The following is an 18277-nucleotide window of genomic DNA, read 5'->3' as shown; positions in this document are numbered from 1 at the left end:
CGCCTCTCATTCATCTGTACTATCATCGTATTCCTGCCCTGACTACCATGTGGCACTGGAAATAATCCAGAGATTTCCACCTCGGAGGACCTGCTCTTCAACCTTTTTCCCAACTCCCTAAACTCATGTGCAAGAGCTCTTCCTCCTTTCTACCTATGTCATTGGTGCCAATGTGCACCATGACCTCTGGCTGCTCACCTTCCCCCTTGAGAACACTCTGCAACCACTCTTGAGATATCCTTGACTCTAGCACCTGGGAGGCAACACACCATCCTGGCATCTCTTTCACAGCCGCTGAATCTCCTGCCCTTCTCTCTCACTATCAACTCTCCTACCACTATCACTCTACCTGAATTTACCCTTCCCTGCTACTGGCCTGGGTGCTGCTACAGCTGTGACCTGACAGCTTATCCCCTCCCCACCCCCCGGCAGTATCCAAAGGGCCATACTTGTTGCTGAGGTGAATGGACACAGGGGAACTCTACTCTAACTCTCTAACTGCTTATTCTCCTGGTGGTCACTCATCTACTATCTGAAGCCTGCAGTCTGGGTGTGACCACCTTAGTAAAAGTCTCAGCTTTGAGGTTTTCACTGCCCAGGTGGTCCTGAGGCACATCCAGCTCTATCTCTAGTTCCTTGACCTTGTCAGTCAGGAGCCGAAGTTGTGTGCACTTCCTGCAGATGTAGTCATCAGGGAGGCCGCTAGGTATCGTCCAACCCCACATCTCACAGGAGGAGCATTCTACTGCCCTAACCATCCTGCCTACACTTGGTATACCTTCAGCAGGGGACATCATTAACTCTATCTCCTGGTCAGTTACTCATCCTAGTACCCATGAAGAAAGACCATGACTTGAGCATTCAACCATCTCTGATGTGTCACAATGTCACTTGGTCACTGCACTGCCCCAGCTAAAATACACTCTTTGTAGCTACCATTTTTTTCTAAACTAAAGTGTGCAAGTCATCCCTGCAGTTTCTGGCAGGCCTGAGCAATAGCATCCTGTCTCACAGACTATTATATTTGAAAAGGCTGATTGAAAGAGCCAGATTTGCTAATAATACTGTATGTACCTGACAAAGTTTCTTCCTGCAGTAACTTTTCATGCCAGTTCAACTATGACTGTATCCTAGTAACATGAAATGTCATCGCAAATTTAATTGTAGGTCTCAGTCAAGCAGACAACAAGTGTATGCAGAGATAGAGCAAAGGATTAAAAGTTAAGCTTATGTCAAGGACTGGATAGAAATGCTTAAATAATTTTTTTGTCATATTTTGAACAAATATACAGTGTTTTCCAAATTTAGGAGTGGTGCTGCAACCTATTGTTTCTTTCTAAAGTTAAATATGAACAGAGAGAGACAACTATCTATCCATTTATTAGGGGAATGCCAAGTCAATGGCATTTACCCAACGCTATAAAAACACAATTCCTTCCCTTAATGAGCTAAATGGAAGAGAACATAGAGTAGAAAACACAAGAGAACAGCTCTTGACAATAGGGAACTCTTCGAGTAAGGCAACAACTCTGGATGACTGCAAAGTGGGACATGGCCACTTGAGGCTTTTAGAGATTTTACAAGCCAATTCAGCTTTGAATCCTGACTTACTGCAGAGTCTGGAGGATTTAACCCACTAATCCAGATAATCACGCTCTCCTTTCATGGCTCCAGCAGGTTCTACAGATCTTAGCTCTTTATGGAAATACAGACTGCATTTGTGTTTTTTACAGGCTGGGCATTCATGTACAAGAGGAGGGGGTCAAAGTGATCCAGGTCACTCAATACTCTACCTCAAAAAGTCCGAATGTTCACTGAACATGGCAACAAAAAGCAGGCTTAATAACATATGTTTAGCATACATTTTAGCAGGACATTTAACAAAGTGCTGCATGGAAGGCTGATCAAGAAGTTTCAGTTGTTTGGCATTCAGGATGAGGTAGTAAACTGCATTTAACATTGACTTAGCGGGAGAAGCCAGAGAGTGGTAGCAGATGGTTGCCTCTCTGACTGCAGGCCTCTTGACTGCTGGTGTGCTGCAGGGATTGGTGGTGGGTTGTTTGTCATTTATTTCAATGATCTGGATGATAATGTGGTAAACTAGATCAGCAAATTTGCAAATGACACCAAGATTGGGGGAATAATAGACAGTGAGGAAGGCTACCAGAGCTTGCAGCGGGATCTGGAACAGCTGGAAAAATGGGCTGAGATGTAATTTAATACAGACCAGTGTGCACTTTGGGAGGACAAACCAAGGCAGGACTGACACAGTGAACAGTAGGGCACTGCGGAGTGTAGTATAACACTGGGATCTGGGAATACAGATGCTTAATTCCTTGAAAGTGGTGTCACAGGTAGATAGGGTTGTAAAAAGAGCTTTTGGCTTATTAGCTTTTATAAATCAGAGTACTGGGTTGGATTGTTACATTGAAGTTGAATAAGATTTTGATTAGGCCTAATTTGGAGCACTGTGTGCATTTCTATTCACCTGCCTACAGATATCAACAAGACTGAAAGAGTACAGAGAAAATTTACAAGAATGCTACTGGGACTTGAGGACCTGAGTTACAGGAAACATTCAATAGGTTCGGGTTTTATTCCTGGAGAATAGGAGAATGAGGGGAGATTTGACAGAGGTATACAAAATTATGAGGGGTATAGAAAGGGTAAATGCAAGCAGAACTTTTTCCACTGAGGTTGAGTGAGACTGGAACTAGAGATCATAGATTAAGAGTGAAAAGTGAAATGCTTAAAGAGAACCTGAGGTGAAAGTTTTTCACTCAGAGGGTGATGCGAGTGTGGAGTGAGCAGCCAGTGGAAATGGTGGACATGTGTTATATTGCCTCATTTTAGAGAGGTTTGGATAAGTATATACATAGATGGGAAGGGTATGGAGGGCTATAGTCTAGGTGTGGGTTGATGGGACTAGGCAAAATAACAGTTCGGCATAGACTAGATGGGCTGTAGGGCCTGTTTCTGTGCTGTAATGTTCTAAGACTCTATCTACACAAACTTCCTTAGGAATCAGTGTCTAAAACTTTGACAAACTTCTATAGATGTGTAGTGGCGAGCATATTGACTGGTATGGAAACACCAACTAGACAATCCTACAAAAAGTAGTGGATTCATCCCAGTACATCACGGGTAAAGCCCTCCCAACCATTGAGCATATCTACATGAAACACTGTCACAGGAAATCAGGGCCCATCATCAGAGACCCCCATCACCCAGGCCGTGCTCTCTTCTCACTGTTGCCATCAGGTAGAAAGTCTCAGAACTTGCACCACCAGGTTCAAAAACAGTTACTACCCCTCAACCATCAGTCTGTTGATTAATTACACTCACTTACCCCATCATTGAGATGTTCCTACAACCAATGATCTCACTTTAAGGACTCTTTATCTCATGTTTTCATTATTTATTGCTATTCATTTATATTTGCACAGTCTGTTGTTTTCTGCACTCTGGTTGATCTTTCCTTGATCTTGTTTTAGTTACTATTCTATAGATTTGCTGAGTATGTCCACAGAAAAACGAATCTAAGGGTTGTATATGATGATATACATGTACTTTGATAATAAGATTTACTTTGAACTTTGAATCCTAAGCATTAAAATGTTATGTGTCAGCTCTAAACAAAATATTGCCTATTCTGACCAAGGCATGTTATGTCATTTAAAAATATTTCTGACAGCAGCAGCAGAGACATATTGTAATGCCAAAACCTAGGTTGTGATTATTTTCTCTCTGATACATAGTCTTCTAACTCTCTTAATGGAATCACATTTCCAATACATCTTATCTGTCTTTTGCCAAAAATTAAAACTGAAAGAGGAATAAGGAAAAGGAGGTCCCTTCCCAAGCCTCTCCTTCAACTTTTATCTGTTTAAGACTGCCTTCCCATTTATGAATGAACATGTTACAGCTGACTGCTTCAATGATAGCTTACAGTTACATTCTAAAGGGATCGCAACGTGCTAATACTGGCAAAATACATAAAGTAGGTCATAATACTTGTACAATCCTATCCAGTCGCATCAGCAGTTTCTTCCAAGGAGCTCCCAAGGCACGGCCAATATGTTACTGAAGCACAATTTGTCCATAGACACAGTATTTCTCAGGCAGAGCTTTGGCAGCCTAAGGAAATACCCATTCAGAGGGATTTTGTATTCTTATTTTGGGTCTTGTTGCTAGATTAATAACTAATTAGTTGCTTCTGTATGCCTTTTAGGGGTGGCATGGTAGCATGGTGGTTAGTGTACTACTATTACAGTGCCAGCAACCTGGGTTCAATTCCTGCCACTGTCTGTAAGGAATTTGCACGTTCTCTCTGTGACCATGTGGGTTTCCTCTGGGTGCTCTGGTTTCCTCTCACATTCCAAAGATGTACAGGTTAGTGGGTTAATTGGTCACATGGGGGTAATTGGGTTTGTTGGGCTGGAAAGGGCCTGTTACAGTGCTGTATCTTTAAATTTAAAAATAATTACATTTAATTACTGGTTCTAGGTGAAGACATGGGTTGAGTCAATAAGGAGAAGTAACACACATGGCTTGTAGGGGAGAAAAACACGAATTTTGCAGATGCTGGAAATCCAGAGTAATATATACAAAATGTCGCAGAAAATCAGTGGGTCAGGCAGCATCTATGGAGAGGAATAAACAGTCGACATTTCGGCTTGAGACCCTTCATGAATACTGGAAAGGAACAGGGTACAAGCCTGAATAAAAAGATGAGGGGAGTGAAAGGAACACAAGCTGGTACGTGACGGGTGAAGCTAGGCGAGGGGAAAGCAAGCAGGTGGGAAGGGGGATGAGGAGAGATGCTAGGAGGTGATAGGTGGAAAAAGTAAAGGACTGAAGGAGAAGGAATCTGGTTTGTAGAACTGGTGGTTTCTAGGAAATAGGCATCCAATCCTCCATTCATTACGTTGGTAAAAAGAAATTCCTTACCTTAGCTTCCTCGTTCACGTCCCAGGTGAAAGAGATGGCATTGTAAGCAATTTCTTCTATGTTTCCAATGGTGTTGAAGCTCTCTTTGTAATCAGCTAACATGGTGGAGAAAGAAAGAGACAAAGAGGAATGTGGTGTGAAAAGCCAGCAGGATCAGTTCAGCTCATAGATAAAGAGTCACCACCTGGACTGGGTACAAGGAAACAGTGTCGGTTTCGAGTGTAGAATTGCTAATTTTCATGCAGTTTAACTTTCCTAAGCTTCAATTTCACTCTACCACATAAATGTACACTGCCAAAAGAAACAATGTTAGTCCAGACCAAGGTGCACAACACAGTACATATAACTCACACACAGTGGTAGTAATATTACCAGTAATTAATTAACAAATAATAAACTGCAGAATAGTTAAATTGATAATCAGGGAGCAGGTTTTAAAGAACAAAGTATTCTTGATTAAAGCTCTTCCCATCACTGAGCACTTATACAAGAAGCACAGCCACATGGAAACAGTATCCAACATCAAGGACCCCCATCATCCAGGCTTTGCTCTTTCACACAGTTGCCATCAGGAAGGAGGTGCAGGAGCCTTAGGTCCCACACCATCAGGCTCAGGAACCCCTCAACCATCAGGCCCCTGAACCAGCATGGATAACTTCACTCACTTCAACTGACTCTACAATCTTCAGACTCACTAGTTTTTCATAAATTCTATTGTGCTGCATTTCTTTATTTTCCTGTAAATGTCTGCAAGAATATAAATCTCAAGGTAGTAAACGATGACATAGGCATTTTGATACTAAATTTACTTTGAACTTTGATTCTAAATGTTGCAGATTACCTGGCAATATCCCAAATTATTGTGCAAGTAACTCAAGACAATGATTTGTTACTTTTTAATGACACTTCCTCTGCATCGTCATTAGATCATATATTTCGACAGTAGCACTGTTGATTTAACATCATGTAAACCCACAGAGCCGCAAAACTGAACTCATCATGCATTACGAAATCACAGGAGCTGGATCATTCCCCCCCCCCCACTTCAATCCGAAAGTACATTGTATGTATTGATCAGATGCTTCAGAAATTCTTGAATCTGTACTAATTTGTAATTTTAACCTTTGTCACTGTATCCCACTTAAGCAATTGAAAAAACTTTCTCCTTGCTACTCACTACTTTAAAAACATCTCTGTATTATTCTGAGGGCCAAATGCTTCTTATGCACTAACTTGCCCGTTCTCATTTTTATTTAGAGATACAGCTGGCCTAACAAGCTTGTGCTGTCCAATTTACACCCACATGACCAATTGACCTACTAACCCCTACGTCTTTGGGATGTGGGAGGAAACCCACGTGGTCATGGGGAGAACATACAAACTCCCTATAGACAGTAGCAGGAATTTAACCTGGGTCACCGGCACTGTAATAGGTGAAATAAGGGCTAGTGTGATGCCCCTTATATAATGGAAAGATACTGTCAACATGAATACACCAAACAACACCTACCTCCACTTTAATACTGTTCATTGACAATTTATATTGTCCATGTTTAACATTTGTAAACTATGACCTGCTATTGCTGTGCTGACTTAAATCCTGAGCCCAACTCATTTTGGAAACCCAATATTGAACATGCTGCATCTACCTCTGTGACTAATGTACCTTGGCGTTATAGTAGCAAGGAGCATGCTACTGAAGCCTAGACTATCAGAGAGATATGGTAGCGCAGCCTAAATACTTGAAACTGCAGTGAGCAGAACAGTCTTCCTGCTTATTTCTTGCCAACTAACAGTGACAAAAATCACTGCTTTTTGAAGAGAAACACATGCTACTGACACAATTTAAAAATTACTCGCTGTAAGCAACTTAGTGTCTGACGACCATGACTGATGCTAGTTGGAAAATGTTCAGCAACAGCGTCCTGTCGCAATTAAGTGGCAGAATGTCCCAAATAAACAAAGGGAATCCCAGCTCTTTCCTTGATTAGTTTTTGTTCTTTAAGAAATGTCCCAAATAAGAGGCTGCTTAACCGAGTGCCTATGTACATGTGTAAATGTGTATATACAGTATGTAAACAAAAATTTCACAACATACAGAATGTCAGACTCTGATTCCGAACAGGTCCAAGAGGTTTAATGGCCTACTGCTGGTTCTGCTTCTCATATGCTCCAGGAGCAAAATTCTTTGGGTTCTAGAAGCTGGTGATAAATGAAATGAAAGAGAAGATTGGTAGCTTGTGTTGGCTGCTTGTTTGTGGGGTTGTTCACTGAGGCTGGAGATCAGGTCACAAGCATTTCATCACCAGTTGAGGTGACATTACCTGTACATAGTTGAATGCTGTTCCTGCAGACTGCCCGCGTTTGTATTGGTCTGACTTGTCGTTCTGATTGGTTAACTGTCACGCTGGCCTCCATTCCCTACTGGGTCCCAGCTGAGTGATCTTTGTGGGGCCCATTTTGGTTGTTGTGAGCGTTGGTTTCTTGGGTGTCCGCAGCTCACTCCACAGAAACATAGGTTTGTAAATTGCATCCATGTCAATATGCTTGCTAATAGAGTCTTTCATTGAGAACAAAGCTTCTAAGAATTCTCTTTATTTCTTCTTTTGTTCTTCGGCCAGGAGTTTTGTGTTTCCACAATGAACTTGTGCCCTTCTTGGTCTTCATGTACTGAGATGAGTGACATAGGATCATACCTTCTTATGGCTAAGCTGATGTTCATGTAGTTTCATGGATAGTTTTCTTCTCATGTGTCCAACATAGTGTTTGGAGCAGTCTCCATATTGGATTTGGTATATTACATTTGTCCTCTCCAGGACCCAACAGTGACTGTTGATGAAACATTTGTGACCTAACCCATAGGCTCGGTGAACAACCCTACAAGCCAAACTGAAGATAAATGTCTAACTGCAGAGCAACTTTCACATCTTCCGACATACCCAGACTCACCATTAATGATGTGTTTAAGTCTTACGACTCGCTGCTACTATAAACTTTCACAAACAGCAACAGGTTAATGTTTCAAGGACAATGCAGGAATACCCTTGTGCTTTTTCAAAAGCAAGATAAAAGTTTTACTTTGACCTGATATGTTTGCTTAAACTGTCACTGTCAATGGCAGCTTCCTACACTGCCTTGAAAAGTCAAGAAATGCACGTTGCGCCTCTGAGCTTCTCACTGACGTACACTACTAAGATGATGTTATATTGTGGTCTACTTCAGCAGCCCTTCATTGCTGCTTGGTAATGCAGAGCTGAATGAAACATTAGCCGAAAAGCACACACTTTATTCCTTACATGTTGTCTTAAATATTCCTTTAATATTGTCTTGCAAAACCACACTGGAATAATTGGAAATCTTTCTACAGATATACACTAAGTGGCCACTTTATTAGCTACCTCCTGTATCTGAAAAGTGGCCATTGAGTCTACGTTCATGGTCTTTTGCTCCTGTAGCAGAGGGTTCTATGTGTTGTGGATCCTCCTCATTAATGTTAATGAAGAGAATGCACAACACAACAGAACCGCCGCTCACTGGATGTTGCTTTGTTTTTCACACCATTTCCTGTAAACTCTAGAGACTGTTATGCATGAAAATTCCAGGAAATTAACAGTTTCTGAGATACTTCAACCAATCTGTCTGGCACCAATAATCATTCCCCGGTCAAAGTCACTTAGATCATATTCCTTTCTCACTCTGATGTTTGGTCTGAACAACAACCGAACCTCTCGACCATGTCTGCATGCCTTTACGCATCGAGTTGCTGCCACATGATTGGCTGATTAGATAGCTGCATTAATGTATGGGTGTACCTGATAAAGTGGTCCATGAGTGTTGCACGATAACAGACCCTTCCAGCCCAATGAACCTGCGATGCCCACATGACCAATTAACCTAGTAACCTGCACGTCTATGAATGTGGGAGGAAACCAGACCACCCAGAGGAAACACACATGGTCATGGGGAGAACGTACAAACTCATTACGGACAATGGCAGTAATTGAACCCAGGTTACTGGTGCTGTAAAGCAATACACTAACCATTACGTTAACAGGCCACACATCATAATCTCAGTGGTGTTAACGCTGCTGGCGTTTTAAAACTCTAAGTGATTGGCCATATAACTGCAAACATTACGACGTCATCTGCTTTACACAAAACATCTAGTAACGTAGGCATCAGCTAATATATGACGGGTGATTGAAGTTCGTGGCCTAAGGTAGAAGGAGATGAGTTACACAGCTCTCTTTACATGCACATGCAGTTCAACTCTTTGAGTGATTATGCAGAAAGTTTGAAGTTAATAACTCATCTCCTTCTACCTTAGTCCACAAACTTATCAATCATCCCTGCTGTGGACACTTCCTGGAAGTCAAAGATCCATATCCACGACCGCTGGACTAAGTGTGTAAATGTAGGAGGGGACTATGTTGAAAAATAAATGTGCTAGGTTTTGTAAAATTGACTCCTTCTACCTTAGGCCACAAACTTATCAATCACCCCTTGTATGTAGTGAATATGACTTTATTTCTGTAAGAAACAATTCTAGATTGGCCTTCATTAATCAGTGCATTGAGCATAGGATTTGGGGTGTTGCATTGGTGAGGCTTAATCTGGAATATTGATGCAGTTCTGGTCACCTACCTACAGGGAAGGTATCAATAAAATCAAAAGAGTACAGAGAAAAATTTACAAGGGTGTTGTCGGATCTTGAGGACCCAAGTTATATGGAAAGATTGAGAAGGTTAGGACTTCATTCCCTGGAGCATAAGAGAATAAGGGGAGATCTGATAGACTTGATACAAAGTTATGAGGGGTGTAGATAGGGTAAATGCAAGCAGACTTTTTTTTCCACTGAGGTTGGGTGAGACAACAGCTAGAGCTTATAGGTTAAGGGTGAAAGGTTAAATATTTAAGGGGAACCCAAGGAGGAACTTCTTTACTCAGAGGGTGGTGTGAGTGTAAAATGAGCTGCCAGCAGAAATGCTGTATTTTGATATCAACATTTAAGAGAAGATTGGATAGCTACATGATGGGACGGGTATGGAGGGCTATGATGGGGCTAGGCAAAATAATAGTTTAGCATGGATTAGATGGGCTGAAGGGCTTGATTCTGTGCTGTAGTGTCCCATGATTCTAGATACCAGCTACTGACCACCAGCTGTAATGGATTTTAAAGGATCAGTAATAATTAAAGCAATGAGTTACAAGTTGAATACCTATTCATGCCTAAACCAAACAGCTCTGCTCATCCCATAATAAAATTGTATTCTGAAAACAATAGATAGTGTAATGTACACTCAATCTCCGATATATTGTACAGCTAGACCTACTCAACAAAAATTGAAGTCAACTAGTTACAAAAATACCTGACTGAGTAAATACAATCAGGAAGGTGTAACCATAAAATCAATTTAAATTAAGAAAAATGGAAACCTCCAGCAGTATTCAGAACCAAATTAGCCATGGTTGAATGATCAAACAAAACAACCTGTCCCTGGATAACAGAATCTCAGCTGACTTTAGGCCAGGAAAAGGTCAACATTTAAAGTAAATTCATCAAAGTATGCATATGTCACTATATGTCATCTTGAGATGCATTTTCTGGCAGGCATTTATAGCAAAATAAAGAAATACAAGAGAACTTATTAAAAGCAATACATAAACAAAGACTGACAAAAACAATGTGCAAAGGAAGATAAATTGTGCACATCGTAAACAACAAGAAATAAAAAATACTGAGAACATGAGTGTCGAGTCCTTGAAACTGAGTCCATAGGTTGTGGAGTCAATTCATCATTGAAGTGGAGTGAAGTTATCCACACAGGTTCAGGAAGTTGCAGGGTAATAACTGTTCCTGAACCTGGTTCCATTAACCCTAGAAAAAGGCAAAGCTACTTACTAATTCCCATGGACTACAACTTCCTGAGTACATTTTCTTTGGTGTTTAATCAGTGTATGGTAAATAAAGCTTATCTGAAGCCACCTGTTTGTTCTGGGTGGAAAACAAACTACCTACCTAGATATGATCCAGCATCCAGCCCCCATCTCCAGTCTGCTTTCTTCACAGCACCTCCTGCTCAGAGGCTGAACTATGTGACTGAGAGCATGTTGGCATGAAGACAATACTGAGGTACAGACCCCTCAACGATGCACGTCTAGCCCAATGCTCTACTCTTTATGTGTTCAAGACTGTGTGACTAACCACAGCTCAAATGCCATGTATAAATTTGCCGATGTAGTTGGCAGAATCAAGAGGAGGTGAGGAGGCCTATTAGAGCAAAACACATTGGCTAGTTCAATGGTGCCGCAACAACAACCTAGTGCTCAACATCAGCAAGATCCAACAATTGACTATGGACTTCAGAAAGGGAAGGTTTGGAAAACACGCACCTATCCTCAGTTGAGGGGCAGCCGTGGAAAGGGTGAGCACTTTCAAGTTCCTGGGCAACAACATCTCAGAGGATCTATCCTGGAACCAACATATCGATGCAATCACAACAAAGGCACACCAGTGGCTGTACTTCATTAGACGTTTGAGGAGACTTGGTACATCACTGAAGATTCTAGCAAACTTCTGCAGATGTATTGTGGGTAACATTCTGACCCATTGAATCACTGTCTGGTATGAAGCCACCAATGGACTGTATCATTAGAGGCTTCAGATAGTTGTGGGCTCATTTAGTTCCACCACGGGCACAAGCTTCCCCACCATCGAGAACAACTTCAATAGGCGGTACCTCAAGAAGGTGGTATTCACCATCTGCAGTATGCCCTCTACTCATTGCTGCTACCAGGGAGGAGGTACAGGAGCCTGACGACACACTCTCAGTACTTAATGAGCAGTTTCTTCCCCTCTGCCATCAGATTTCTGAACAGTCCATGAAATAATGAACCTTGCCTCTCTATTCCTCTTTTACGCTATTTATTTTTTATTATAACTTATGGTATTTAGTTATGCCTGCCTTGCATTGCTGCCAAAAAACATCAATTTTCACGACTTACATCACTCACAATAAGCCTGATTCTGAAGTTAACATTGGTTCATTTTGGTTGTTACCTGCTATCTATCACCTGCTGGCTATCCATCGCCACTGGGATAAAGCATTGGGGAATACATACCCAGGAAGGAGTCAATGCCTTCAGGAGTTACAGGAGTGGAGAAAATAAATAAAACACATCCTTATTGATACTCTAAAAAGATAAATTATTCTGTGTTAACAATAGGCTGAATCCTTGACAATATGCTGCAGATGCTGGAAATCCAGAGCAACAAATGTAAAATGCTGGAGGAACTCAGGCAGCATCTATGGAAGGAATATAAACCGACATTCCAGTTTGAAATCCTAAATCAGTTTGTGTTTTTGTCTAAGAAATTATCTCTGTAATTTATATAGTAAGGAAATGATTAAAAGACTTGAAAACTAAAAAGGTAGATTCTATGATGACCAGAAGCTTAGCTGGAGAGGTAGCTTTTAATCTAGAAAGGAAAGTCTTAACCCTTGTAGGAATCCCAAATCTATAGGGCAGCAGATCACCAAATGTGGGTGAAGGTCATGGAGGTTTCTATGAGATTTCCACAAGTCAGGACGATATTGTGAAACATGAGAAGTTGATACATGAGATTGAGAGTAGTAAATCTGAACCAGAGAAAGACTGAGAACAGACTTAGGGTGGCAGGAATGACTACAGAGGATTGCAATAGTAATGCCAAGGCCATAAATTTTATGATTTACAAACTCCAATTACTAGCAGAGAAAGTTGTGAATAACATTTCCTTAAAACAGTAATTGTCTGTGCAAAATTATTAATTTAATGCAAATTAGGCAGATGTTCTGAACAGAAAACAAGTTTCAAAGCAAACAGGTCCTCGCACTCTGAAGGTAATCCCATTCGAGTGCCGGGGAGAATAAGAAATGGTGAGCTCTTGAAAGTAACAAGGTTAAAGTAAAATTTATTAACAAAGTATGCTGTATGTTATCATATACTTCCTTGAGGTTCATTTTCTCGCAGGCATTTACGGAAAAATTTAAACAGAATTTACGAAAAATTTCACAACATGAACAAAGATCGAACAATAACCAATGTACAAAAGAAGACTTACTGTGTAAATAGATGTTTAAAAATACTGAAAACCTGAGCTGTAAAAAGTTCTTAAAAGTGTAGGTTTGAAGAATCGTTTCAGAGTTGAGGTGAATGAAGTTTCCCATGCCGGGTCAGGAGCCTGAGGGTTGTAACCTGGTGGCGTGGGACCTAAGACTCCTGTACCTCCTACCCCATGAGATTTTGAACATGCCACTAGCAAAACAGATAAGCGAAAACCAGAGAAAGTTCAAAGTAACTTATTTTCAAAGTCCGTATATGTCACCATATACTACCCTGAGATTTATTTTCTTGCAGGCATGCACAGTAGAACAAAGAAATACCACAAAATCAATGGAAGTCTAACAAACAACCAATATGCAAAAGAAGACAAACTGCAAATACAAAGAAACAGATAATAATGATAAATGAATATTACTGACAACGTGAATTATTGAGTCATTGAAAATGAGTCCATAGGTTGTGAAATCAGTTGTGTCGAGGCCAGTGGATTTATCCACGCTGGTTCAGAAATCTGATGGTTATAGGGGTAATAAATGTTCCTGGCCGTTGGTTAATCAGGGCTGCCACCTATTTGGGAACAATTCTTACAGAAGAAAATTACTCAAGAAAATAGGTGGGATTCCCTGCTTTTATTTGGGACATTATGCTGGTTAATTGGGACAGGAGGCTATGGCCAGACAGTTTCTAACTAGCGCCAGTCACGAGCACATGTATGACCATTAGACACTACACCATACTTATAGTTTTTAAACAACATCACTTGCGTGTGCTTGTGTTCAAAAAGTAATTAATTTTGTTGCTGCTAGTTGATGAGAAATAAGCAGCAAGACAATTCAGAACTGTTCTGCTCACTGTGGCATGAAGCTTTCAGGCTTGGAGATGCCAGAAACAGCCGGGAGTGAAAATGAAATGATTTCACTACTTCAACAAGTTAGGAACTACGAAGGTATTGATAAGGTATTGAAATTTACAATGAAAATTGGGAGGATGAAATCATCAAAAGCACTGTATGAAGGCAGTCCATTATCTGCACTAGGTGTCTGTGCTGATTTTGTTCATTTATAGTCAATCAAAGGAACACAGCGCTATGCACTGCATGAACTCCTCTGTTGAACTAATACACAATTTTATAGTACTGCGGTAGTACTGGTAGTGTTCAAATTTGTTTTTATTTCATTTAAGTACATAATTTTCTACTCAAACGGCAGTTTGTAATTTTTATACCTTTTGAAATATATCCATGAAATTTTGGCTAATTGGAGCAGCCAGTTAATTGAACCAAAATTTACTGGTCCTGGTGTGTTCCAGATAACCAGACTCCACAGTAGACGGAGTCATGGTGCACTACAGCACAAAAACAGGCCCCTTGGCCCATCTTGTCTGTGCTGAACTGTTATTCTGCCTAGTCTTAGAGGACCATAGCCATCCATATACCTCCTATACGTGTACTTAGCCAAACTTGCTGCAATTGAAATCATATCCACCACATCCATTGGCAGCTTGCACCACCCCGAGGGAAGAAGGACCCCCTCAGGTTCCCCTTAAATATTTCACCTTTCACCCTTAACCTATGACCTTTAGTTCTAGGCTCATGGAAAATGCCATGAGAATAGATACAGTAAACACAATATCTATACCCATCATAATTCTGCGCACAGCTAACAAATCTTCTCTCATTCCTCTATGCTCTTAAAGTCCCAACCTATTCAACCTTTCTTATAAAATATGTATACACTCAGTGACCACTTTGTTAGGTGCAGCTGCTCAGTAATCCAAATATCTGATCAGCCAATCATGTAGCAGCATGTCAATGCATAAAAGCATGCAGACGTGGTCAAGAGGTTCAGTTGTTCCGACCAAACATCAGAGTGAGGAAGAAATGTTATCTAAGTAACATTGACCAGGGAATGATTGTTGGTGCCAGACAGAGCGGTTTGAGTATCTCAGAAACTGCTGATCTCCTGGGATTTTTATGCACAACAGTCTCTAGAGTTTACAGAGAATGGTGTGGAAAAACAAAAAAAAATCCAGTGAGCAGCAGTTCTCTGGGATAAAATAACTTGTGGTTTTATTTATTAGTGTAATGCCCTGGTTCATATTTTTATTGTATTGTTGTATGTATTTCATTTTGGCACAATAATAGGTCCTTCCTGACCAACGAGCCCACACTCCTCAACTGCACCCATGTGACCAACTTACCCACTAACTGGTATGACTTTGGGATGTGGGAGGAACCCGGAGCACCCAGAGGAAATCCACATGGTCATGGGAAGAACATAGAAACTCCTTATAGACAGCGACAGGAATTGAACCTGGATTGTCAGTGTTGTAAAGTTTGACAATTGCTACACTACTATGCCACCCACCATCATCTCAGTGGAGTTAACTCTTGACATTTTAGAACAACTTAAAATTCTTAGTGGTTGGCATATAACTGGAAACCTTAAGACTAGTCATCACCTTTACAAAAAATTATCTAGTGGCATGGGCCTCAGCTAATATATGGAGTGAAAATGATTTTACTTCTGTACGAAACAATTCTAGATTGGCCTTCATTCATCAGGATATTTAGTATAGGAGCTGGGATGTAATGTTGAACTTCCATAAGACATTGGTGAGGCCATATTTGGGGTATTGTGTGCAGTTCTGCACACCTACCTACAGGAAAGTTATCAGTAAGATTTTAAAAATGTACAGAAAGTCTACAAGGACATTTCCGGGACTTGAGGAACTGAGTGTATACGTACTTTATAATAAACTTACTTTGACTTTGTGTTGGCGCGTGGCCTAGTGGGCAAGGCATCAGACTAGTAACCTGAAGGTCACTGGTTTGAGCCTCAGCTGAGGCAGCGTGTTTGTGTCGTTGAGCAAGGCACTTAACAACACATTGCTCTGCGATGTCACCGGTGCCAAGCTGCATGGGTCCTAGTGCCCTTCCCTTGGACAACATCGGTGGCGTGGAGAGGGGAAGGCTTGCAGCTTGGGCAACTGCCGGTCTCCCATACAACCCTGCCCAGGCCTGCGCCCTGGAAACTCCAGGTGCAGGTCCATGGTCTCTCGAGACCGACGGATACCACCCACCACCACCACACTTTGATCAAAAGACTCTGATGAGCTGCAAGTTAGTAATTAGATGTTATCCCTTCCAGTGAAGACTACTGGAAAGGCAGGACAGTCTGCATGCGTATTATGCTCAGCCTCTTAGTGTTTGCAGTCTCACACTATAGATAATGTACAGTCAAGCACAAACCTGCAGATGCCATTTTGCAACAACTTGGTGGAGCAGGTCAGGCTCCCGCAGCCTGGGATTACATTTTCTAGAATATTTGGAGCAGAAAAAAAAACTTCACTAGAAAGCTCCTGCTCCTCAGTCAATGCAGGGGAACAAACCTGTAGCTAGAATTTTGGAAACTGCACCAGGAAAGGCCCAGTCTTAGAAAATGCAAGCAATTTTACAAAGATGTTGCCAGAGCTTGAGGACCTGAGTTATAGGGAAAGGCTGAATAGGTTAGTTCTTTTATTTGCAGAAGCATAGGAGAAAAGAGATTTGATAGAGATATGCAAAATTATGAGGGGTATAAGTAGGGTAAAAGTAAGCAGGCTTTTTCAACTGAGTTTGGGTGAGGCTAGAACTAGCAGTGATAGGTTAAAGGTGAAATGCTTAATGGGAACCTGAAGGGGAACTTCTTCACTCAAGAGGGTGGTGAGAGTGTGGAGCGAGCTGCCAGCAGTAGTGGTGACTGCGAGTTTAATTTCAGCATTTAAGAGAAGTTTAGATTAGTATAGGATGGATATGAAGAGCTTTGTTCTAGGTGCGGGTTGATGGACTATGCAGAATAACAATTTGGTATGGATTTGATGGGCTGAAGGTCCTGTTTCTGTGCTGTAGTGTTCTATGGGAAAGAGCGAGGTCTGTCTGAATTGGCATTCTGATAGCTAAGGCAACAGGCTCTGCAGACTTCTACGATATTGGTAAATAGAAAGTGCTGGCAACAGTCAGCAGGACAAGTAATGTCTGTGGGAAGAGAAAAGGGGCTAATGTTCTTTGTCAAAGTCTCTTCATCAAACCCAAAATGTTTAAATACGATTCACAGTGGTTAATGCTTTACAGCAAGATCAGGGCTCGATTCCAGCTGCTGTCTGTCTGGAGTTTGCATGTTCTACCCATGATCACAAAGGACTTCCTCCGGCTGTTCTGATTTCCTCACGCATTCTGAAGACATACTGATTAGGGTTAGTAAATTGTGGGCATGCGATGTTGGCACTGGAAGAATGGTGTCACTTGCAGGCTGCCCAGCACCATCCTCACTGATTTGACTTGACGCAAACAACATAGATGACTGTATGCTTCGATGTACAGGTGGCAAATGAAGCTAAGCTTTTAGTCTTTCCTCATCATTCCATACACACTGTCCAATCTACTGTCTACGTCCAGCAGTTTTGTGTTTTTTTTACATTTTTAGACCTCCAATATGTATTGTTTTTCATCCGGGGTATTAATGATGTTTAAGAAGTAACCTGGGAACACAAAGGTCTTGCCTGAGGGGTGGGATCCTAATCAGACATCTCACAAGGGAAAGCACTATTGAATAGTGTTTTAGTTCATTTAACACATCCTCTGTGCTGTCTGTGCTCCGTGAACACCTGAATGTCAAAGTCAAGGTGTTTTATTATCAAAGTACATATACATCACCATAAACTACCATTTCCTGCAATCCATTTCCTTAAATACGCATAAGCAACCTGTGGAAAGGTGTGCCAGTCACAATCCTCTGAGAGAAGCTGTTCTTTCTCATCTCAATCTTAATCGGTGTCATCTTATTCTGACACCAAACACTCAGAGTCAAAGTAAATCTATTATCAAAGTCTGTATATGTCACCATACACTACGCTGAGGTTCATTTTCTTGCAGGCATTCATAGTAGAACAAAGAAATACAATAGAATCAATGAAAAACTACACACAAAGACTGACAAACAACAAATGTGCACAAGACACACTATGCAAAATAAAGCTTAGGAAGTACTGAGAACATAATTTATAGAGTCCTTAAAAGTGAGTCCATAGGTTGTGGAATCATTTCAGAGTTGAGGTGAGTGAAGTTGGTCTCTCTCTCCCAAAACTAATTCATTAGGGACAATATCCTAATTTTATGAAATGTATGTCCACTATGTTTATATATTCATTGAGAAATTTTACATAATAAGAATCCGCACTTCTG

At 41.1% G+C, this 18277-nt stretch overlaps 1 protein-coding gene across 3 annotated transcripts in view; it reads right to left on the bottom strand.

The window, feature by feature from the left end:
- LOC132395399 (grainyhead-like protein 2 homolog) overlaps positions 1-18277 on the bottom strand; it is a 155554-nt gene that overhangs the window by 45001 nt on the left and 92276 nt on the right. For all 3 annotated transcript variants that reach the window (XM_059971922.1, XM_059971932.1, XM_059971942.1), the window contains one exon: positions 4951-5045. In XM_059971922.1, coding sequence (XP_059827905.1) covers positions 4951-5045 — 95 coding nt within the window. The remainder of the gene's footprint in view (positions 1-4950; positions 5046-18277) is intronic.

The sequence above is a fragment of the Hypanus sabinus genome, chromosome 1 (genome assembly GCF_030144855.1).
Source record: "Hypanus sabinus isolate sHypSab1 chromosome 1, sHypSab1.hap1, whole genome shotgun sequence".
Classification (NCBI taxonomy): Eukaryota; Metazoa; Chordata; class Chondrichthyes; order Myliobatiformes; family Dasyatidae; genus Hypanus; species Hypanus sabinus.
Note: the sequence above shows the minus strand (reverse complement) of the source record. Positions and strands in the feature narration are given on the sequence as shown.